Here is a 23,442-nt window from a genome sequence, read left to right on the forward strand (position 1 = left end):
GAAGGACTGAAACACATTGCCCTATGGGAAATCTCAGATCCAAGAAAAATCAGAAAACCCGCTGATACACTTACAAGCAGCACACAGGAGCCACCCAAAAGCAACCCTGGGCCACAGGGACAACCGTGCCCCCCAGTAACGCAAGCAGATATACCTCAGCATAGCTGCCCCCAACAAACAAAACAGAAAAACAAACACAACCTGCCTTAGGCTAGAAAGAATACAAGGGCTCATAAGGTCTATATATGGCAGAAGAAATTAAACTGGATCCTGCAGGGAATTAAAGCAAGGATAGAAGCAACATGGCTAAAAACAGAAATCTCTTATCATCCCCAGCCGATAAGGTGAACAACAGCATACACACTAGGCTGACCAACACTGATGTATACCTGTGAAAGTCTTTACCGCCTTAGAGGCTTCAGATACAACTTACTCCCAGTGGGGAGTCTGAGGGTCCACGGGGACACTCCTCATTCATGACCGTACACTAGGGCCTGCTGCATGCCAAAACGCACACATCAAAAGCTACGTGCACCTCTGGTGTCACTTCATTTTCTTACGTGTCTATCAGTTTTGACTAACCCACGAATGTAAGTCAGTGCTGCACGTATCTTAGGATTTGACATCCCAGACTTCCGGATAAAAGGTCTCCTTTGCCATGCAGAAAGCCCACGAGGACAGGGTTCACTGAACCTATTCACGCCACACTCCAGAGCGCCACGCCTCTCAAGACGTGGAACCCTGCTACCTGCTCTGCTTCATATGTCGGTCTTGACAGGTTGCTGGCTCGTCTAAACTCACACAGAAACACAAAGTGAGTAAAAAAATACTAAAAGACCTTCCTGGAACTACATAGCTAGTTATTAAAATAAGAACTGGTGAGCATGTCTTAGGTAATATTTCACTCCAAATGTAAATGTTCCAATATTTTAAAATATAAATCAAGAAGATGAAGGTTTTATCCATCTTAAATATTCCTTATTACCCCCTTTTCTCATGATAGGTATACACAGGGTGATTTTCTGAGGAGAAGACATCAACACTGCACATATAATTATCCAGCAAATAAAACAATAAAGTAACAAAAATCCATGCTCTAAAAGAAAAGCATCAGAAAACAAATCAAATAAATAAATACCAAAAGTAAAAACATTTCTATAATAATATCTGCCAAAAACGAGTAACAAAAACTGCAGAATAAAGGAAAACAAGTTTTGGCCAGCACGTGGAGAAGAGGGAACCTCTGCCTGGTTGGTGGGAAAGTTAAGTTGGTGCAGCCTGGGAAACAACACAGACATTACTCAAACAATTAACAATAACTGCTCTCTGATCGCGCCATCCCACTCCGCGAGATACACCCAAAGAAGCTGAGTCCTCAGGAGATACCCACCCTCCTCCCAGGTTCACTGCAGCAGTACTCCAAGCAGTCCTGATACGGAACCAACGTACGTGCCCACTGATGGCGAGGTCAGTGAAGACGCTGTGGGACCCTGGCCATCTACAAGCACATACCATTCAGTCTGAGGAAGAAGGAAAACCTGTCGTGTCTGACAACGTGACGAATCTGGAGGACACTGAGCTAAGGAGAGGAGCCAGTCACAAAAGGACAAACACAGACACTGCATGATCTCACTTCTACGTGGAATCTGAATGGTCCCCCTGCTGGTTTCCAGGAGCTGAGAGCAGGGAGCAAAGGTGAGGTACTGGTCAGAGGGTACAGAGTGTCAGTCACACAGGAGAACCGAGTTCTGGAGATCTGCCCACGATACACGGCATATGATGAACGTCACTGCATCCTATACTTTACAATTTGCTACGAGCTCATCTGATATTAAGCACTGCAAAAGGAAAATGAACTTAGAACCAAAATAAAAAGGGAGTGGGCAGAAACTCTGGGAGGCGACGGATGAGTTCATGGCGTTGAAGGAGACCATGGTTTCAGGAGGGTGTACTTGCTCCAAACACTGAACTGTCTGTGTTGCAGAATGACAGCTCTTTGTATGTCCACTGTACCTCGATAAAGTGGCCAAAAAGTACAGTGAACCAGCGGATGGGAGCTCTCTCTCCCAGCACCCACCTCCCCTGTCTACTTTCCTCTCTCTGCTTTTCAAATAAAATAATTAAAATAAATTAATGAATTATTAAATGCCTCAAAATCACATCTACTCAGCTTACAGATGTTTCTCAGTGTGTGCACAACAGGTATCTTCCATGACAAATGCTAAATGCTGGCCGGTGCCGCGGCTCACTAGGCTAATCTTCTGCCTGCGGCGCCGGCACACCGGGTTCTAGTCCCGATTGGGGCGCCAGATTCTGTCCCGGTTGCTCCTTTTCCAGGCCAGCTCTCTGCTGTGGCCCAGGAGTGCAGTGGAGGATGGCCCAAGTGCTTGGACCCTGCACCCGCATGGGAGACCAGGAGAAGCACCTGGCTCCTGGCTTCAGACTGGTGCAGCACACTGGCTGTAGCGACCATTTGAGGGGTGAACCAACGGATAGAATACCTTTCTCTCTGTCTCTCTCTTTCTCTCACTGTCTAAATCTGCCTGTCAAAAAAAAAAAATGCTAAAAGCCCATGGATAGACACAAAAGAATATGAAAAGGCACCACCACTACCTTTGCCTTTAAATACTCATTTGCTAAGCTTCCTGTTTCTCAGTTTCAGAAGAGGGATTAAGAACTCAGCAAAAGGTGAAAATTAATCTTTAAAGCAAACTTCTTGAACACAAAATTAATTACAGATATTTGGAAAATAAAAAATATACACAAAATAAAAATGATGCACAATCCCAACATCAAGATACTCACTTTAACATTAAAACCTAAAAGGATTATTCCTATTTACTTTCATACTTTATACCACCACTACTTCTTGTAAAAGTAGTTTAGCTGTCATAATCTTGTCAATCTTATCCATGGGAAGTTACTACAAAACAAGACAAATTTTTAAACGTATCAGAATGCATGCTTGCAAGTGGATATTACTTCTTTTACTCTGAAGATGCAGCTGCTCAAGAAGAGATTTTAAGAAAACTTCCTTGAGATCTACCTTAAACTTCGGTAAGAAACGCACTAACCAACATGACTCACTTACAGCCTCCAAAGCAGAAATACAGTAGTTTAGGCTTTTAGCAAAATCTTACTGCTTATTCCTGTTTCTCATTTTCTTCCTCAATTCTTTCAAACTTCTACATTTGCACGTTAGACATAAGTTACACTGATAATTTTCAGAAATTGCCTACTATCCAGAATTCAGGAAATCATATTCATGAAAAATGTCATAAAAGGGTGCTACAGAAAACAAATACAAATCCTACTGAAACATAAAGTTAAGAGAAACTGGAGCTATCTCACCACTGGAAAGAAGCTGGCTTGAAGATGTAACGAAAATGCCATTTAAGACTGAAATCTCTTGAAACCGATATTTAAAGTAAAATTGCACACCTGATCAAACGTGTGCAATATTCCTAATGAATTATAAAATCCAAATGCTAAGTTTCTTTCTAAACTACATTTTCTTTAGGATCAAATTACATGGCAGGGAACTAGTCTTTTAAAATCTACTCTAGTTTCATTGCTACTTTTGGCCAATGCTTGTTTCCAAAAGCTTTGAAATACCTGTGTGGGGTTTCTGAAGGCAGTTATATAAATACGCCCTGAGACTAGGAAAGTGCCTTACAAATGTAAGATGGTGACGATGATGACGACGACGATGATGAAAGCAACTATGGCAACAAACATGACGTATGACACGTTCCTAGAAAGACCTGCTAAATTTGTCCAGCACTCTTCAGAAAAATCACCTTTGTGAACAGTACAGTGTATCTTTGTAAACGATACCAGAATTTATATAAGTAATTTCTTAAAATGCAGATAGTCAGAAATAACGTTTTCTTTAAGAGGAGAGTGGTGGCACTATCTGATGCCATCCAGTCATCAAATCCATGGTAAAGGAACTTCTCCCGTGACGACTAGGCCCACCCATGCTCATCTTTCTTGGCATCAAGGAGAGATGAGACGTGGTAGCTCACTCTGTGTGGACTCTTTATGGCTGGGTCTTTGCGTTACTTTCTGTTGTCACCGGAGAGTAAAAAGAGAACAGAATATGATTCTGATAAATCCTGCAGCCTGGTGTCCGCATATCAGCCTTTTCTCTACTTGGCTTTCACGTGCAGCGGCACCTGTCCCTGCCCTCGTCCAGGAGCCACTGTCTGGGTCCAGTCAGTAGCAGATGAGGTCTCATATTAATCACGTCCAGGCACACTCAACGAATTACAGAGACCCCACCAGAGCCCTGGACCTTCCCTTCTCTTCACCTGCATCCTCTTCCTCCTGCTACTTCTGGGGCTTAATTCTGGTGAGCTAAGGCTGCTGCATTTCTCCAGGAAGTGCAGCCCTGTTCCCCCTGAGGTCCTGCACAGAAGGGCTCCTCTAGGAGGTGAGGCCTGCTCCCCCTGAGGTCCTGCACAGAAGGGCTCCTCTAGGAGGTGAGGCCTGCTCCCCCTGAGGTCCTGCACAGAAGGGCTCCTCTAGGAGGTGAGCCCTGTTCTACCTGAGGTCCCTGTACAGAAGGGTCTCTCTAGGAGGTGAGCCCTGCTCCCCCTGAGGTCCTGCACAGAAGGGCTCCTCTAGGAGGTGAGCCCTGTTCCCCCTGAGGTCCCTGTACAGAAGGGCTCCTCTAGGAGGTGAGCCCTGTTCCAGTCGAGGGTCCTGTACAGCAGGGGCTCTCTCTGCCCAGCAGGAAGGCAGCGCTCTGTCAAAGCACTCCACTAGAAGCTGCTGCCTTGGGTCCCAGCCCCAACCCCACTTCCCACTGAAGCAACTGGGTGTCCTCCAGCCCGACCTCAGTCTGTCCTCTTTACAGTCAGGCCTGGCAAACAGTCTCCCGGCACCATCTCCTCATTCTCACAGGCCAGTTTCCTCTGAAGAATTCTCCCTTGTTTCTGCTACCCTCACTTTTTTTCCCATTACATTCTGATTCTCCCAGTTCTCTAAGAGCAGATTTGTCATCCTTGTTAAAACTGCTCAGGCAAAGGACAGAGAAAGAAAAACACACTTTTACTTGTGCACAGAAATTTCTGCTCTGATTGGTATTTCCTTTAATCAACAATGAATTCATCTAAGGAACTGAATTCAGTGGACATATTTCGTCTTATGACATAAAACCAAAAGCTGCAAAAAGAGAACAGAATATTTCCATATATATTTTTAAAATCTTATTTACAAAAAGAGTTTATTGTTTACAGAAAAAAATCTTACCATGAATCTTTTTGGAGAAAAAAAATTCTATTTAAATTCCATACATCTGAAATATCACAGATCAGAAGTGCTTAAAAATAAGAAATATCTTTAATAGCCTGAAGTTAGGTCTACTCTATCCTAAGTTTCAGCAAACCTCAAATGCACCCGTGTATTTCACTTTTGAAGTGAAGAGCCTCCTTTTTAAGAGGACAGGAAAACCAGTATCTTAAGGACCCAAACAGAAGACTGGGTAACCCAAACCGCACCCCAGGAGCTACAGTTGAAAAGAACAGTGCTGATGTGACGGTGTGAGATCATGGTCACTTACATAATCATGGAAGGCTTTCGCTTCGCTTGAATGCTCGCATGTTTCCCGCCTCTCTGGGGCTGCACAGTAGAGATCCCAGAACACACTAAAAGAAAGTAATGATGGGAGCAGTAAGACAATCACGTAACACCAATGCGAGCAATCACGATTCCTAAAGCAGGAGGCGTGTGTTATTCTTCATACAGAATTGTCTCCTTCAGCACAAGTCTGTCTTTGTAAGATTTACATTCAGGCAAGGCTCTTGAAGCAATTATCTGGTACCCTCTAGCTATCGTTCAGAAATGCTAAATAAGATTTTTCCAAAAGGATGAAATAATCTAAAAAACAACTTAACATTTGTCATTTTTATAATTGGCTGTTTATATAACTTACAACACATGAATGAAGTAATTACAGTATTTGTACAATTTTTCCATGAAGAATAGAAAGAGCATAATATTCTAATTAATTAAAGAATAAAGTGGTTCATTAATTTCTTCAAGATAGTTTTGATGTCCAACTTGTACAGCAATACCCTAACCATTCAGTTACATTGGCCAAACAGTTCTATTTTCTCATAATTTCCTCCCACAATTACCCACATGGATTAGTAATCTTGAAAATAAGAGAAGCCACTCTAACTCTTCTCTTTTCTCTCCTATTGAAGAGACTTAAGAAGCTAAAGCAAAGTGAACTGGTTGGGTAAAAAAAAAAAAATTTTACCACTTCTTACAAAACAGAGCTCTGGCCATCCTGTCATTTATCAGATTCCCAGTGAGCACGAGCTAGGAATTAAAGAATCAGGAAAGCAAATACCTGAAGGTGTTGGCTACAAATACAGGCAATCAGAATGCATGCCAGAGTGATTTTGTATTCTGCTTTTCCAGTTCTGTAGAAGTGGAAGCTGGCTAAGCTAAGGAGGTAGCAGCACAGCTGGGAGGCACGCGGGAGAAAGCACCCATCCCTGTTGTCACTAGCTGGGGAGTCCTGGAGCAAGCTGCTTAACCTAAACAGAAACACAATCTCCTCCCGTATACAATGGGGCTTTTCAGAAAAATTACCTCAGCACAGGGTCTCCCACACAGCAAGCACATTGTTACTACTATCACCAACACTGAAATTCCTTTGCATAAAAGCTTAAAAGGCACGTACATTTTTAAGGCAAGCCACTGTGGTGAGAGCACAGGTAGCAACACCACAATACAGTCGGTAAATGGAACATGGACTTCTGCTTTGACTTTCAAAGCCCTTTCAGTTTGGTCTCCCTCCCCTCAGCTAGGAGAAAACACAACACAAAGTAAATTCACAAGTAACGCAGGAACAGAGGATCACCCTTGGAGAGGAGAACCTTGGACGGCTGAGTGCTGCCATTAACTTCAGTCCCTTACTTACGTCCTCTCCTATCAAATGGAAGGGAAACCCAGTCCTTCCCTGCCTATTAAACTCCCAAAACAAGCAAGAAATACAAAGAAGATAATAGAGCAGAAAATAATTTAAGTGAATTTCAACGTGTTTTAGGAGAGTGAAAGCAATGGACGCTGCACCCGGCTTCCCCAGAGCCCTGCAGGAGAAAAACTGAAAGCCTGCAGGAGCCCGAGGATGCAGCTCCCGAGGGTGCTGAGTTGTTGAACGCTAATTCATCTTATTTTCTTCTTCTTAAGGAGCTTCGAGACTCTCACAAAATAAAATTTCACGCTGTGGCCTTTATATCATTTGGTTTAATCACGGAATATCACATACAACATTATGAGAAACATCTCAATATCAACTTGTTCTCTAATATCCTAGTAGCTACAACTAAGACCACTCCTAAAAACTATTCTAATATGCTACTTTTAAAAGGTGGTTTTGCTCAATGAACTGGGGGCAATAATTTATTATTTTCATTGTACATGCCCTAAATATTATCAAACAAATATTACAAAGGGTTATCTACACTTCTATAATTAAATCAAATATTTATCTGAGGATATTAACATTGTTCTATTTTTAAGTTTGACTTTTGGACTCAGTGGGAAGTCAAAAGTTTACAAGATCAAGCTCAGAGATAATAAGCAGATTGCTAAAGTACATGGGATTGGTTTGTATGTGCTGTTTCTGGGAATTCTGTATTAGCCAGATACAATCTCCTTGAAAACAGTAAGGAGAGAGATCCTTTGAAAACATCCACCAGAGCAAGCTATGTTCTGGGTCCCGTCTTTAAGTGGCTCAGACAAGTGTGCATGCTTGTCTGGGCATTCATAATCTACACCACCACCTCTCAGCTCCCACAGCTAAGAAGGCCAACAGAAAGTTACGCTCTCAGAAGAACACTTTAAAGAATACTCCCAAAAATTGAGTAAACCGTCAATTTTAAAAAATCCTATTTCTCAAGAGAATTTCATAATGAAGTATATGATAATCTAACACTGGTATATGTTATAAAACTTAAAGTATAAAATTTATTAAAAATTTAATGTGGATAAATTTAGTTTAGGGTCATGATACTCATGTTTTAATTCGCTTCATTCATTTTATAAGCATACATACCTATATATACTTGTTCTTTCTTACCTTTAAGCATCACAAGTGGAAAAGACATTTCAAAACTTTGTCTTTTCTAGAAAGTTCAATCATGTTTTGCCCTAGTAATACGAGCCATACAGTCTGTACTGTGTCTGAAGACAATGAGCTTAAAACTAGAAGACTTCTTTCATTTAGGTCATTTTCTGTGAGAGACACCAGTGGAAAGAACGGGTCATCAAAGAAGGAGGTACCTTTCTCTGAAGGGAGGAGAGAACTTCCACTTTCATTATGACCCTTTCTAAATGATGTCGGAGTTTGTGGACTCAAGAGGCTTCCATAGTCTTGGCAGCTCATGACAATAGCCCGGGGTGTTACTGACGTCATAAATAAGAGTGTCAATTGTTAAATCAACAATGGGAGTCACTGTGTACCTGCTCCCCATGTAGGATCTCTGTCCTTAACGTGTTGTACTATGAGAATTAACAGTAAAACCAGTCTTCAAACAATACTTTATACTGTGTGTGTGTGTGTGTGTGGGTACAAACTGTTGAAATCTTAGTATATATTATGTTGATCTTTTGTATATAATGATAATTAAAAATGAATCTTAATAAAGAATGGGACGGGAGAGGGAGTAGGAGATGAGATGGTTTGCGGGTGGGAGGGTGGTTATGGGGGGAAAAACCGCTACAATCCAAAAGTTGTATTTTCAAAATTTATATTTATTAAATAAAAGTTTTCTAAAAAAATTTTAAAAAAGCTAGAAAACTTTTAAGAATCTTGATGATTAAAAATTATTTTCTTTTAGTAATATTTCAAACATACATTAAATGCATAGTCTGTATAATATGCTGTGTCATACACTGCCCAAGCAAAGGATATATATAATCCATTGCACAAATGTGACAGCCAATCAGTGCTGAGTTGAACTGAAATCTGCTCAATTGACTAACTCACCTAAATGCAGTTCCATCTCAAATGTCACTAAAATGCTACAAACACTCTTGGTAAATGATTACATGACAATTATCCATCAAAAACATGGATTTATTTTCTGGAGGAAGAATTGGGCTTTTTCATAGGTAAGGCTCATGGCAATGTTTCTTTAGATCACTGTATTTCTAAATATACATCTTATTTTAATTAAACATAATAGTTGTAGCTATTTATGGGGAACAATGTGACATTTCAACACAATGTGTAGTGATCAGATCAGTAAAGTAGCATATCCATCATGTCTGTCACCTTAAACATTTATTGCTTCTTTGTGTTCGGTACATTCAAAATCTCTGCTAGCTATTTTGCAATATCCAATTAGCGGCCATCAACCCCAGTTATCTTATTGTGCTAATGTTAGAAGTTATCTGAGGGGTCTTTACTGCTGTTCTGTTCTGATGACCTACTCAGTGGGGTCCATGACTCCGGGAGGGCCGAACACAGTAAACTCAGGACCCCAAACACACCTGAGGTCCTGGTGGCCAGGGAGCTTCCTGAGTCTTCTAATTCCTACGTCTATTAGATCTGAAATCAAGATACCATCCCTGAAATACAGTGCTGCAACCTCATGGATGTTTTAGAATTAAAAGCCTCTTTATTCCTAAGCAGAAGCAAATGAGAAAATCGTTATTTTACAAAGGAAGACGCCAAAACTAAACAGAGAACCAAGACTTACAAAGTATTACGGTCTTCAGTCTTGGCATCATTTATTTTTAAAATTTTCCCTGGATAAATCAAGGTAAAACATGACATTCCTATGTTGAAGTTTCTCACTCAAACACTGTTTCTCTTTCTATTCCTATGACGTGAGTGGAAATGATGTAGCTGAGAGCTGTTAAAAATGTCTCAGGGGAACACAGAGAGCAAAGTGGCTGTCAGAAAAGTCTGCAAGTGAATAAACACACCACACCCCCCAAGGAGACAGGATGCTGACAGTCACATAACCTTAGCCTCTGGCCAGGAGGAAGACAGTCTGCAAATAAATGCTCAAAGACAAAACCAAATAAAATCCTGTGGAAATTATTTATGAGAAACAAGCCATATTATTATTAAGTTCCATTCTTTTTAAAAAAATTTATTTATTTGAAAGAGTTACACAGGGAGAGAAGTAGAGGGAGAGAGGGAGAGAGGGAAAGAGGGAGAGAGAGGGAGAGAGGGAAAGAGGGAGAGAGAGGGGAAGAGAGAGAGAGAGAGAGAGAGAGGTCTTCCATCAGCTGGTTCATTCCCCAAATGCCTGCGATGGCTGGAGCTGCGCCAATCTGTAGCCAGGAGCCAGGAGCTTCTTCCGGGTCTCCCACGTGGGTACAGGGGCCCAAGGACTTGGGCCATCTTCTGCTGCTTTCCCAGGCCAGAGCAGAGAGCCGGATAGAAAGTGGAGCAGCTGGGACTCAAACCAGCGCCCATATGGGATGCCAGCACTGCAGGAGGCAGCTTTATCCACTATGCCACAGCACCAGCCCCAAGTTCCATTTTTAATTGGCAAGAAAATAATTTCTCTTTGGTCCAAACATGTATCAAGGAATGCTAGCTATTCCTAATCCCAACTGAAGAAAATGACTCAGTCACAAGGCCAAGGATGGTTTTCTACAACAAGGACAAGCGCCTGCTCTTCCCAGGACTGTATTATTGCCCATCGCTACTTTTGAAACACAACTTTTTTTTTTTTTTTTTTTTTTTTTTTGGACAGGCAGAGTTAGACAGTGAGAGAGAGAGAGAGAGACAGAGAGAAAGGTCTTCCTTTTTCCGTTGGTTCACCCCGCAAGTGGCCGCCCGCTACGGCCAGCGTGTTGCACTGCGCTGATCCGAAGCCACGAGCCAGGTGTTTCCTCCTGGTCTCCCATGCAGGTGCAGGGCCCATCCTCCACTGCCTTCCCAGGCCACAGCAGAAAGTTAGACTGGAAGAGGAGCAACTGGGACAGAATCTGGCGCCCCAACTGGGACTAGAACCCAGGGTGCCAGCGCCGCAGGCGGAGGATTAGCCTGTTGAACTGCGGCGCCAGCCGAAACACAATTATTAAATATTGCTCCAAAGTCAACGCTGGGGCCAGTGCTGTGGCACGGTGGGTGAAGTTGTTGCCTGCAACACCAGTAACTAGTACCTCAGTGCTGTCTGAGTCCCGGCTACTCTGCTTCAGACCCAGCTCCCTGCTAATGCTCCTGGGAAGGCAGCAGACGATGGCCCACATACTTGAGCCCTGCCACCCATGCAGGAGACCTTGATAGGGCTACCTGGCTCCTGGCCTCCACCAGCCCTGGCTGCTGCAGCCATTTGAGAGTGAAGCAGTGGAGCAAAGATCTCTCGTGTCTCACTCTTTCTGTCATTTTGCCTTTCAAATAAACAGATCAACAATCCTTTTTTTAAAATCAGCATTGATTCAGTATGTACTAAATTCAAACATCATATAAGAGCATTTAATTCTCCCCACTATTATCTCCATTTTGTGGATGAGGGAATTGAGGCTTAGAGAAGTCAAATAAATAATTTGTTAAGTTTATACACTTCAGTGGTAGAACTAGGCTTAAACTTCTTAATTATTCACTACTTTGCTCCTAATGTGAGCATGTTATTAAGAGTTCCTGTCTTCTGACTTCTAATTCTGATGAAGAGCAGCATCAGCCAGTCAGGAGGGAGTGGAGACACCTGTCCCCAACCACACAGCAAGCACTCTGGCATCCGACCTTTGACCTCCATCCTCCAGCACGGTTCCCAAGCGTCCTGACAAGCAGCTGCCAGTGACATGGAAGCCTCAGTACAGGCTGAGACCCATTATCTATACTGCCTGGAGTCTGCCAGTCACAACACTCAAAAACAAAGTTTACCTGCAGCCAGGTGCGGCTGTCACCTATGACGCCGGCATCCCATATGGGTGCCAGTTCAGGTCCCTGCTACTCCACGTCTGATCCAGCTCCTTGCCAATGCACCTGGGAAAGCAGTAGAAGATGGCCCCAGTGCTTGGGCCCCTGCACCTGTGTGGGAGCTCTGGATGAAGCTCCCAGCTCCTGGCTTCAGCTTATTCTAGGCCTGGTCATTGCGACCATCTAGGGAGTAAACCAGCAGATGGAAGATCTCTGTTTCTAACTCTTTCAAATAAATAAATCAATGTCTTTAAAAAGGAAACAAAAAGTGTAACTGATGTCGTATTAACATTAGTGAGCTACTGAACTCAGCTCTGTAAGAAATATTACCTGCTATTGGGATAGCACTGAATATAATTCTGGAAACTTCCATCCTATGTCTAAATTTGACTTTGATCAAATCGTTTGGTTCCTCAATTTCTTAACATACAAAGAGAGAAAAAAAATCTTATATATTTCACAGGATTTTGTAGATATATAAACAAATGATACATGCCACAGTACTTTTAAAATGAAGTGAAAGGTACTTTTAAGCTCCTACTTGGCTAGTACAGCTGGGAAAACAAACAAACAAACAAAAAAACAGTTTTCTTATTAACTGGGTGAAACTGGCCTCACTTGCAGGTCTAATTGTCTGCATTTAATGGAAGATTCCATCAGTTTCCACAAAGTCTTCTCCTCACCGAACTGTCCTCTGTGTTCCACACTCCTTTCTTCCTGTCTCAGGTGAGACAGCGTTTTCTCTCCATGACCTAAGACCCTCTGTTCCTTGCTTTCTCTCTTGCTGGCTCCTTTCTCTCCTTCTCACCTTGCCCATATCTTAGCTGTCATGTACACTGTTTTATAAGATGGATTCCTAGTGTAACTCAAGGCAAATCAATAATCTATCCTGAAATGCCCATCGCAGGCAAAACATACAAGAATACTGATAACCACTCAGCCAATTATAAATATTGTATCATTCTAATAAGCCAAGTGACTAACTTCATTGCTACTGCTTTCCTGGGGATATCTGGTTATTCTTGAATTTTATCCTGAACCACCCACAGGACTCTAGTGTTACTGTTACTATATTACAAGATTTAACTTCCAACTGCCAAATGAAGAAATCAAATTCTCATGACAAATTATGTATTCTTTTTTTTTTGGCAATGTCACATATATTTATTTTAAAATGTAAATACCTGGGCCCAAAGTTACTTTAAAAGGTGTTTCGTGTTTTTATGCTATTAAATAAAAACACAGAATAGTTTCTGCAATTAAAACCTGAAATGGGAAGTTTTTAAAAGCCTGTAGTTTGAAACCGCCCAAGTTGAAAAGGACAGACTCAACTTTCTTGACATTTTATTTCTGAAATAAACAGAAGAGTTGGGAACATTTAGTAAAGAGAACAAACAGGAAGTGAGCTTTCAAAGGGGATGTGATCCAGGTTGAGGTAATACACAAAAGCATGGGAAAGTCTACAGCGCTGTGCCTGGTGCAAACCGGGAAAGAAAAAAACAAGTGATTAGGGAAATCCCAGCAGAAACCAGGGGAAAGGGCTCCCAGAGCAAACCCACACACTTCCCTCCATCGCGCCCGAGGGCAGGAAGCCCCCTCCTCCCAAGGGCACTCCTCCTGCTCTGCACTCTGCCTGCTCCCTGCCCTCTGCAACCCTCTCCCAACCCTCCCACCAAGGCCTCGCCTACCTGTTCTGCTTTTAAAACGGACCATCAGAGCCTGTTCAGTGTCACGGCCGAGATGTCCACACATGCCCTCGACCACGCCAACACCTACAGCAGCCCAGGAGCTGGAACAGCGGCGCCGTCCCTGGCCAGCTCCACCACGCCCACCACCGGGCTGCAGCCCAGCCACCTCCGACTCAGGGAGATGGCTGGATGCTTTCTTTCCTAGTTCTTGCCTGCTTACTCCTCTCCTTCTCCCTCTACTTTTCTGGGCAGCTCTTCTTATCCGTCCATGTTTAAAGGTTGGTTTCACTCCAGCGCTCCAACCCAGGTCCTGCTTTTTCGGGTTACATGGGGCAGCTCCACTGCGAACACACCTCGCCGCCCCTGCCCATAAACCCCGGGGGACAGGTGCTATGTGACAGCTACAGGCCCCACGCTCTGACTTTGCTCAGGGCAGTTTATCTGAACACCACCCAGGCACCCGAACGTGGAACCTGCTCTGTTGCTCTCTGTGTTCTTTCACTGTATCATCGGCATCACCATCCACTCCATCACTCAAACCTGAGGGGTTTCATTCACCTCCAAACTCTCCCACACGCTGCCACCAGGGGCCTCCCCTGTCCCCTCTTCCACAGGACTACCAGCACCCTATGAACCAGTCTCTGCCTCTGTTCTCAGTCTCTTTATGCACCTGTCTAAATGCCAAACATCCAAAAGCACAGATCTAATCATGTCACAGCTTGGGCTGCTGGTATAGCCCAAACGTCTCTGACGTATCCCACGCTGCTGGTATAGCCCAAACGTCTCTAATGTATCCCATGACTTTGTACTCTGGCCCCCGTCTCTGCCTCTAGCCCTACATTCTATTATCCCTAACAAGGCCCTACAGACGCCTGGCGCTCCACCCCCAGGTACCCTTCCTTCACTCAGCTTGCAGCTCAGTTCAGCTCCACTGTCCTGCACGGGGCCTTCTCCAACTTCCCCAAACTGACCTAAGTCTTTCCCAGAGCTGCCGTTTGTAACCAGCACATGCCTCTGCCACAGCTACTGCTAAGGGCTTCTGTCTCCTACTTCTGACTTCCTTATGGGCAGCACAGTGTTGAGCTCTGTAAATCCTCAGTGAAGAGGCTTGGACAATGGGACAGTTCATTAAAAAACCCTACTGAGAAGTGGGAACTGAAGCGCAGTGAGTTAAAGCCCCCTCTTAGGACGCCCACATGCTGAATCAAGAGTCCCAGTCTGAGTTCTGGCTACTCTACTTCTGACCCAGGCTCCTGCTGCCGCACCTGGAAGCAGCAGGCAATGACTCAAGTGCCTGAATGCCTGCCGCCCGTGTGCAAGCCCCGATGGAGTGCCTGCCTAGGCCTGACCTAACCCTGGCTGTCGGCATTTGGGAGTGAACCAGTGGGTGGAAGCTCTCCCCCAGCCCCCACCCCATCACTCTACCTTTTAAATAAATAAGTTAAAAAAAAAAAAACAACTTGAAATGAGAAGTCATAAAATTCCACCAGGAGCCCTCATTTGACCAAATGAGCAAGCAGTGAGCCTGAGACAGCACGCATGATGCCAGTCACCTGGAGCTCCCACAGCTTTCCTGGGCAACATGGAAAGGCCGTCTCGGGGGGTGGGCAATGGGCACAATGATTGACCCCCCCCGGACACCCTCATCCTGTATCAGAGTACCTGGGCTGGAGGGATGGCTGCACTTCCAGTTCCAGCTTCGTACTAATTCGCATCCTGGGAGGCAGCAGGTGATGGCTCAAGCACTTGGTTCCCTGTCACTCACGTGGGAGACCGAGAGTACGTTCTAGGCCCCCAGTTTTGGCGTGACCCCACCCTCACTGCTGCAGAGGGAACCAGGAGCTGGGAGCTTTCCTTTCTCCTTGTCTCCCTCTCTCTTTCAGTGTCTCTCAAATAATTTATTTTTAAGGCAACCATTATTATGCTCCTGAGTCCCTAACCTAGGGCAGATTACGAAGCCTGGTTCTAAAAAGCTAAGGTTACAAGGTGAGGCATCTGCAGGATTTAACGTTGTTGACGATGGCTTCGCTACATACAATGCTCAAGAAAGCTGAGATCTTTCTGGAAGAAGGATACATAGCTTTCAGCAGTTCTCAGAGGACATCATGACTTTAAAATTGATGTAAATTGATTTTTTATTTATTTATTTATTTATTGACAGGCAGAGTGGACAGTGAGAGAGAGAGACAGAGAGAAAGGTCTTCCTTTGCCATTGGTTCACCCTCCAGTGGCCGCCGCAGCCGGCACACCGCGCTGATTCGAAGACAGGAGCCAGGAGCCAGGTGCTTCTCCTGGTCTCCCATGGGGTGCAGGGCCCAAGCACTTGGGCCATCCTCCACTGCACTCCCGGGCCACAGCAGAGAGCTGGCCTGGAAGAGGGGCAACCGGGACAGAATCCGGCGCCCCGACCGGGACTAGAACCCGGTGTGCTGGCGCCGCAAGGCGGAGGATTAGCCTAGTAAGCCGGGTTCTAGTCCCAGATTGGGTGCCGGGTACTAGTCCCAGTTGCTCCTCTTCCAGTCCAGTTCTCTGCTGTGGCCCAGGAGGGCAGCAGAGGATAGCCCAAGTGCTTGGGTCTCTGCACCCGCATGGGAGACTGGGAGGAAGTACCCAGCTCCTGCCTTCGGATCAGCGCAGCACCAGCTGTGGCGGCCATTACGGGAGTGAACCAACGGAAGGAAGACCTTTCTCTCTCACTGTCTATAACGCTCTCTCCCTGTCTCTCTCTCACTGTCTAACTCTGCCTGGTAAAAAAAAAAAAAAAAAAAAAAAAAAAAAAAAAAAAAAAACCACACTTTCCTAACACCATACTATAGCTCAGTCTTAACCATGGGAAAACAATCAGTGATGGCGTGCCCCAAACACAGCAACAACCTGGAATGTAAAGCACACACCTGTTCCTGCCTTGTGTTTGTGAGACAAACAGGGAAATCCACAACCACAGCTGACCCAGGGCAGCTCCAGCCACCACAGGACTGGAAAGGCGGGCTTTCAGGACACACAGTAAAAAGATGGCACTAAATAACGTACCGAGGAAAAGATAAGCATGGCACTGCAAGAGTTTTTTGTGCTTTCTTTTGCAGAAGATGCTATGAAATGAGTATAAAGGGTACCGGATAGGAAATGCCTCTGAATAGAAGAAATGAAAAAACACATACCTTGTCCAGTCACATACGTGGACCAAGAACTGCTGCTGCAGAAAAGTCACATACCTGGGCAGGCTGGGGCCACCTAAACACTTAAGTCACATACCTGGGCAGGCTGGGGCTACTGTGAACACGTAAGTCACATACCTGGACACACTGGGGCCACCTAAACACTTAAGTCGGATACCTGGGCATGCTGGGACTACTGTGAACACGTAAGTCACATACCTGGACAACTGGGGCTACTGTGAACACGTAAGTCACACACCTGGACAACTGGGGCTACTGTGAACACGTAAGTCACATACCTGGGAGGGCTATAGGGCCACCACGTACTCAGAAATCACACACCTGGGTATGCTGGGGCTACTGTGAACACGTAAGTCACATACCTGGGAGGGCTAGGGCCACCACGGACTCAGAAGTCACACACCTGGGTATGCTGGGGCTACTGTAAACATGTAAGTCACATACCTGGACACACTGGGGCTACTGTGAACATGTAAGTCACATACCTGGCCACGCTAGAGCTACAATGAACATGTAAGTCACATACCTGGACACACTGGGGCTATTGTGAACACATAAGTCTCATATCTGCATATGTGGGGCTACTGTGAACACCTAAGTCTCATACGTGAGCATGTGGGGCTCCTGTGAACATGTAAGTCACACACCTGGCCACGCTGGGGCTCCTGTGAACACGTAAGTCACACACCTGGCCACGCTGGGGCTCCTGTGAACACGTAAGTCACACACCTGGACACGCTGGGGCTCCTGTGAACACGTAAGTCACATACCTGGACACGCTGGGACTCCTGTGAACACGTAAGTCACACTCCTGGGCATGAGGAGCTACCGTGAACCCGTAAGCTCCAAAGCTGCCTCATCCTTCCGTGTGCTCCCAGTCAGTGCTCCAGGCGTCTACATGTCTTCTGACACTACTCTGCACGCTCAGACCTCACGCACACACACCTGGAGACTAAACCAGACCCTTCCAGTAAGAACCATCTCTTCCCACGAGACCTACAGCCTCGCTGTTTCTGCTCTGGTAAAGGGGGTTCCCTCACCTCTCACCTCTCACCACCTGTGCTGAGACCCACACCCTGCCTCCTGCAGGCGGCCCCTCCTCACACTCTAAACATGAATCCACAGTGCTCCCCTGGGAGGAGCTTCTGAAAGAACTGACCGTGTCCTCCACTTCCTGCCTCCCGACTCCCAGCCGCTCCTCCGGCTGGGACACACGGGCTTGCCGGCCCAGCACTCGGCGAGGCACACTTGGTGGAAACCATCAGCAGCCTTTTCGCTCAATCCTAGACGGCCATGGTGGACGCCAGTCATGTTCCTCCTCCCTTCTGAACCTGGGCCCCAAAGAGCCAGCTGCCCCTCCCCATTTAGGAGGGGAAGACACACGTTTCAACCTCAGAGCCCCTGGACAGGGGCTCGCCCCAGATCCTGCCGCCTCTGGCCTCTAGACTCCCAGCCCTCAGCTCTGCCACTGAGGACTCCTGTCCAGTGACCACTCTTTCCCCATCCAGCAAGAGCCTTCCACCTGCTTCTCTGCCCTGGACTTCCTGGGCCACAGAACCGTGGGGAGCCACAGGCAGGGGGGCTGACACCCTGCCTCTCCAGCTTGAGACCCAAGCCGCACTGTGTTCTTCAGGAGTAAACTCAAGCTCCCGGGGTACTAACCAGCCCGCCCACCTCACCACCTCCAGGCGCAGCCCGCTGAAGCTCTGCCTACACTGCAGACAGGCCATGGCCTCTGCCTTCCAGTCGCAAGGCCTTCACAGCCCGTGACCTACGCAGGACACTCTTGTCTCTCCACACCTCTCTACCCAACTCCTATACAACCCCTAGGCCTTGGCTCAGATGCCAGCTCCCCGAGATGGAATGTGCCCGGCACCTGCCCACAGGTGTCTCTGTGTGTCCCCATCAACACTGCTTTCTCTCTGCCTGGGACCTTTGTCTTTCCCAGGAAACTGCCATCAGCAGGCAGGCAGGGGGTGTGTCTGTTTTACTCCCTGATGTGTCCACAGAACCTGGCACGGCGCCTGGCACATCCAGGGCCCTCTGGAAGCACTTGTGAATGGTAGGCAATAAATAAGCCTTACAAGGTTTGCATAGAGAAATATGCCCAACGTAAATGAGCCAAGTTTCAAAACACACTACTACCAGAAGACAGATGTACGAAGACATACAGAGGTGCGAAAGGTACGTGTTCCAGGAAAGGAAGTCCTGTGGGTAATCACACATCTGCTGGGCACCGTAACGGGCGGTGGCTTCTCACAAACACCCACGTCCAGCCCAGGAGAGCGAGCAAGACTTCTGTCACCGCCTGCTCAGTCATCATTTAGTCCCATCTTGTGCGTGGAGTCTTCTGTTTGAGGAGGGGCTCTAATTCTGGACAGGACTGGCCCATTCAAGAAGTGTCCATCAAATTATTACCTCCCGCTCCCAGCCTTGCCAAGAAGAGACCTATGAGTTCAAAGAGCGAAGTGGAACGGCACACCAAAGTTTACGCGTGCCTGCACAGGGGTCTGGCCCGACGAGGGCTTGACAACCCATTCGGCAGAAGGCACTCTCAGAGCTAGCTGCGGCACAGAGAGCCAGGGACAAGGGCCACCCTCTTTTATCACCAGGAGATGGGAAACAAATGTGCTGAGGATGGAGCCACATCCCTGCCCCCTATTCATGTGCTGAAGCCCTAACTGTTCGGAGGGAAGCATGCAGGAGGTGATGGGGTGCAGATGAGGCTGTGAGGAGGGGGGCCTCAGGCTGGGATCAGGGCTCTTCCAAGAAGAGACAGAGCTCATGCTCTCTCCCTCTCCCTCCCCACCAGCCACGTAGGACACTGCGAGAAGGTGGTTGCTTCCACACAAGCCAGGAAGACAGCCCCCACCAGAAACTGGGCATGTTGGGACCTTCACCACGGGCCTCCAGCTCCCAGGCTGAGAGACAGTCAGCACCTGCAGCTTGGCCAGCCCCTCGGCGGCACTGTGTCACGGCAGCCCAGCTAACGGACACCACATCACACTTAAGGGTTGGGGATTCCACATATTGGTTCCAATTCCATCTTGACTCAATAACATTATCTTTAAGTTAAAGAACACTGAACGCTGGTTTTGAGTTTCATTTGTTATCTCCTATCTTTCAGAAAACAACTGTGGAAAATGAAAAACAGTAAAATGGAAGCATGAAGTCATAAACAGGCATAGAGTAGGCCCACTAGAACACATGATCATTCTAGTAAAAACAGAATAAAAGATACTTACCACCACCAAGAATGCAAGAATCCTGGTGGTTCCCCCAATGTGATGTTTTTTTCCCATCTTATCTAAAATGAATAAAAGAGATATTAAATACTTTCCTAATACTTTTTTCCATACATATTACAAAGCAATGATTTTTCCATCTAAAACATTACGGCATTATTTCAGTTTTTCATCATTTTCACATTATTCTTTATTCAAGTCCTCCAAATACTCACTGTACACAGTGATGTGTGGACTGGACCAGCCAGTGAGCTTTCCACTGTGCCAGTCACAGCTAAGCTCTCACCGCTTAGCGCCAAATCCAGCTTCAGCGTCCTTGGAGATGCTGAGGCTGGGTATGTGTCTACTGCATGGTCCTTGGTTAAACGGCTTTCTTTTAGGTCCAGAAGGACACGGGCGGTCAGCCTGACCACTCCCAGCTGCGGGGTCCACCCAAGCAGCCACTGCTCACTCCAGGGCCACCCGCTGGGTCCACTCCATCTTGTCCCAGACAACCAGAGCCAGCGTCTCCATGCCCGACACAAGACCAACCCTGTGGGGCAAACTCCTGCCCAAAGGCCTGAAGCCAGGCTCTCCATGGCATCGTGGAACCAGGAGGGGCCCCCGCAGGCAGCTCCCTCTCCTCAGAGATCCAGGACTCAGTTCTGCGAGGTTTCTCCCTGAAAGTTTGGAACAACTGCCTCCCATTGGGCCCCCAGACTTAAGGACTGTGTATGACAATCATTGATTTCATAACTCTGGGTTTCCTTTTTGCCTTTTTTTAAAAAAAAAAAAAACTAACCATTTTCTACATTACATTCTGTTGAAAGACTTAAAGTGGTTTAAACATTTTTTTTCTAATTTACACATGAAAACTGTACCTACATATGGGATACTATGTGATGTTCAGATGCACGTATACACTGTGTAATGTTCAAAACCAGGTAAGTTTTAGTATACCATTCTCTCAAACATTCACTGTTTCTTGGTGGTGGAAACAACATCCTTGCATCTAGCGTTTTGGAAACATGCAATGTATTATCATTACCCATGGTCCCCTACTGTGCCACAGAAAAGCAGGACTTCTTTCTCCCAGTTAGCTGTATTTCAGTACTCGTTAACCAACCTTTCCCCTTCCCTCTCTCCTCCCTATTCTCCCCAGCCTGTGGTAACCCCTTTATTCTACTTTATTCTGCTCTCAACTTTCATGGGATCTACTTTTTAGCCTCCACAGGGGAGTGAGATCACACGGTGGCTGTTTTTCTGTGCTTGGCTTATTTCACGGAACGCAGTGTCTTCCGGTTCCACCCATGTGTTCACAGATGACGGAGTCATTCCTGTCTAAGGCTGAGTGGCACTCGTCACACTGTCTTCCCTGGATCCTGCATCTGTCCATCAGTTGATGGGCATGGAGGCTGATTCCACGGCTTGGCTCTCGTAGACTGCGCTGCGATGGACATGGGAGGGCAGATGTCACAGGGTGTGCTTTAAAGTAGCGTGTCTGCATCCTGAGTGTGTACCGCTACCCCTCAGCCCCTCAGAAAGCGATAATGCTGAAGTGTGCTCCTTTTACTGACCAAAGGATGGGTACAAACTTCAGCTTGACTGCATTCTGGTTGTGTAATTCAGGGCTGGCTGAAGTGATGTAAATCTTCTATCCGCAGTGTCACAAACTTCTATAAACTGGTGCCAATTATACTTACCCATCCCATCCAGCTGCTGTGAGTACCTGAAAATCCCTTCACAGAGCGACTGAGATGTTTGTGTGCGACAACCATTAGCCACCACTATTTTTCCTTTGCCTACAAGACCATCCATCTACCAATGTACTCCATCATCACTGCTCCAGAACATTCCAGTGAAATTCCACAGGCAAGTATTCAAGTATTCAGGGGTGGCCGGGAAATTTTAGCTTACTAATCGGAAAAGTATAAAGTACCTTCATGGAAAGCAGACATATAACTAGAAAAAAAATAAGCAGAGTCGGAACTCAGAAAGAATCACCTAGACTCCTGGTTTAAATGTGAAGAGTAAAAATTAATCATTTGAACAGGAAAATTGAGCTTCTCTTTACTTAAAATCATTTGGGAATTAGTATTCTGTTCAAGTGATATACAGACCAAATTCAGGCAACCATTAAAAGAGAACTCAACTTTTGAAATCTTTTTAAATTTTAATTTTATTTATTTATTGTAAACAGGAGGTATTTTAGGTTCCTAACATCACTCTGAACATCAGGTGTCACCACGGGCCCAGAAATGGAGATAGACTGGGCGTAACACGTGGATTGGCAATTACACCCAAAGGATTAAACTTCTGAATATACTCCTGATTTGAGGGATGGGACCATGCAGGCACACATCTTTCACAGAGTAAGAATTAAAATGACAGTGAGGCTGATGTCACATAGCTTGTATTTTAGAAGATTATACTTTACTAGAATACAAATTTTAAACGAGATGACTATTAAAAATGAATCAGTAGTTGCTAAATACTTTTATTTTTTTATAAAGATTTATTTATTTTGAAAGATTTACAGAAAGAGAGGGAGAGACACAGAGAGATCTTTCACCCACTGGTTTACTCCCTCGATGGCCACAATGGCCAGGGTTGGGCTAGACCAAAGCCAGGGGCCAGGAGCTTCCTCCGGATCTCACACGTGGGGGGCAGCGGCCCAAGAACTTGAGCCATCTTCCGCTGCTTTCCCAGGCCATTAGCAGGAAGCTGGATTGAAATCAGGGCAGCTGGAAAACAAACAAGTACCCCAAAGGGGTGCTGGCATTGCAGGCAGTGGCCTTATCCACTACACCACAATGCCAGCCTCTTGGCTAAATACCTTTTACAAAGTAAACTGAGAAATCAGAAATCCAGATGCGTATTTATGTGGTGGCTTTAGCAGGAAATACAAAACATAAAAGTCCATTCCTTCAGGAGCTGACTGCTTAGTGGAGAAGACAGGCCATAAACAAACAAACGAGCTGTGCTTACTGGAGGGTGACAAACGCTGTGCAGGGCCATCCAGCAGTGAGGGGACAGAGGAACAGGAAACCGTGAAGTCAAGTCACACTTAAAAACTGATCCAGGAAAGCCTCAGAAACTACCTTGGAAACTGTGGGGAGCAGCTCGGACTAGACTGTTACTGGAATTAAGACTTATTCTATGCACCTGCTCTCCCACAATATGGCGCTGGGAGAGAAGAAACCAGCTTCTACACAGCTGCCTCCAGTTCAACCAATAAACTGTAGGACTTGCTCCTGATTGGAGGAGAGCAGCGTACTCGGCGTGTGGGCAGCCGAGTTGGGATTGGCAGAGGAGGACTATAAAGGAGGAGAGAGACGGCATGCACCAGGAACATCTAAGGGGAACATCTAAGGGGAACACCTGTGCAGCCCCCGAGAGAGCCGGCCGGCGGTGTGCCGCTCCCCTGCGGAAGTGGGGAATGTGGCCAGGGG

The 23,442-nt window shown here is 45.9% G+C and overlaps 1 protein-coding gene across 16 annotated transcripts in view; it reads right to left on the bottom strand.

Annotated features, from left to right (window-relative positions):
• SSBP2 (single stranded DNA binding protein 2) overlaps positions 1 to 23,442 on the bottom strand; it is a 309,460-nt gene that overhangs the window by 177,028 nt on the left and 108,990 nt on the right. For 13 of the 16 annotated variants that reach the window (XR_016220369.1, XR_016220368.1, XM_070056354.2 and 10 more), the window contains 2 exons: positions 20,012 to 20,073; positions 5,567 to 5,651 (listed from right to left, as the gene is read on the bottom strand). Coding sequence is in view for 9 of the 16 variants with exons in the window: in XM_089312935.1 (XP_089169061.1) it covers positions 5,567 to 5,651; positions 20,012 to 20,073 (147 nt within the window). In the remaining 7 variants the exon portion in view is untranslated. The remainder of the gene's footprint in view (positions 1 to 5,566; positions 5,652 to 20,011; positions 20,074 to 23,442) is intronic. The other 3 variants (XM_070056360.2, XM_089312936.1, XM_070056355.2) reach the window with 1 other exon arrangement.

Source organism: Oryctolagus cuniculus, chromosome 14 (assembly GCF_051225735.1).
Source record: "Oryctolagus cuniculus isolate XC-2025 breed Fujian yellow rabbit chromosome 14, ASM5122573v1, whole genome shotgun sequence".
In the NCBI taxonomy this organism is placed as follows: domain Eukaryota; kingdom Metazoa; phylum Chordata; class Mammalia; order Lagomorpha; family Leporidae; genus Oryctolagus; species Oryctolagus cuniculus.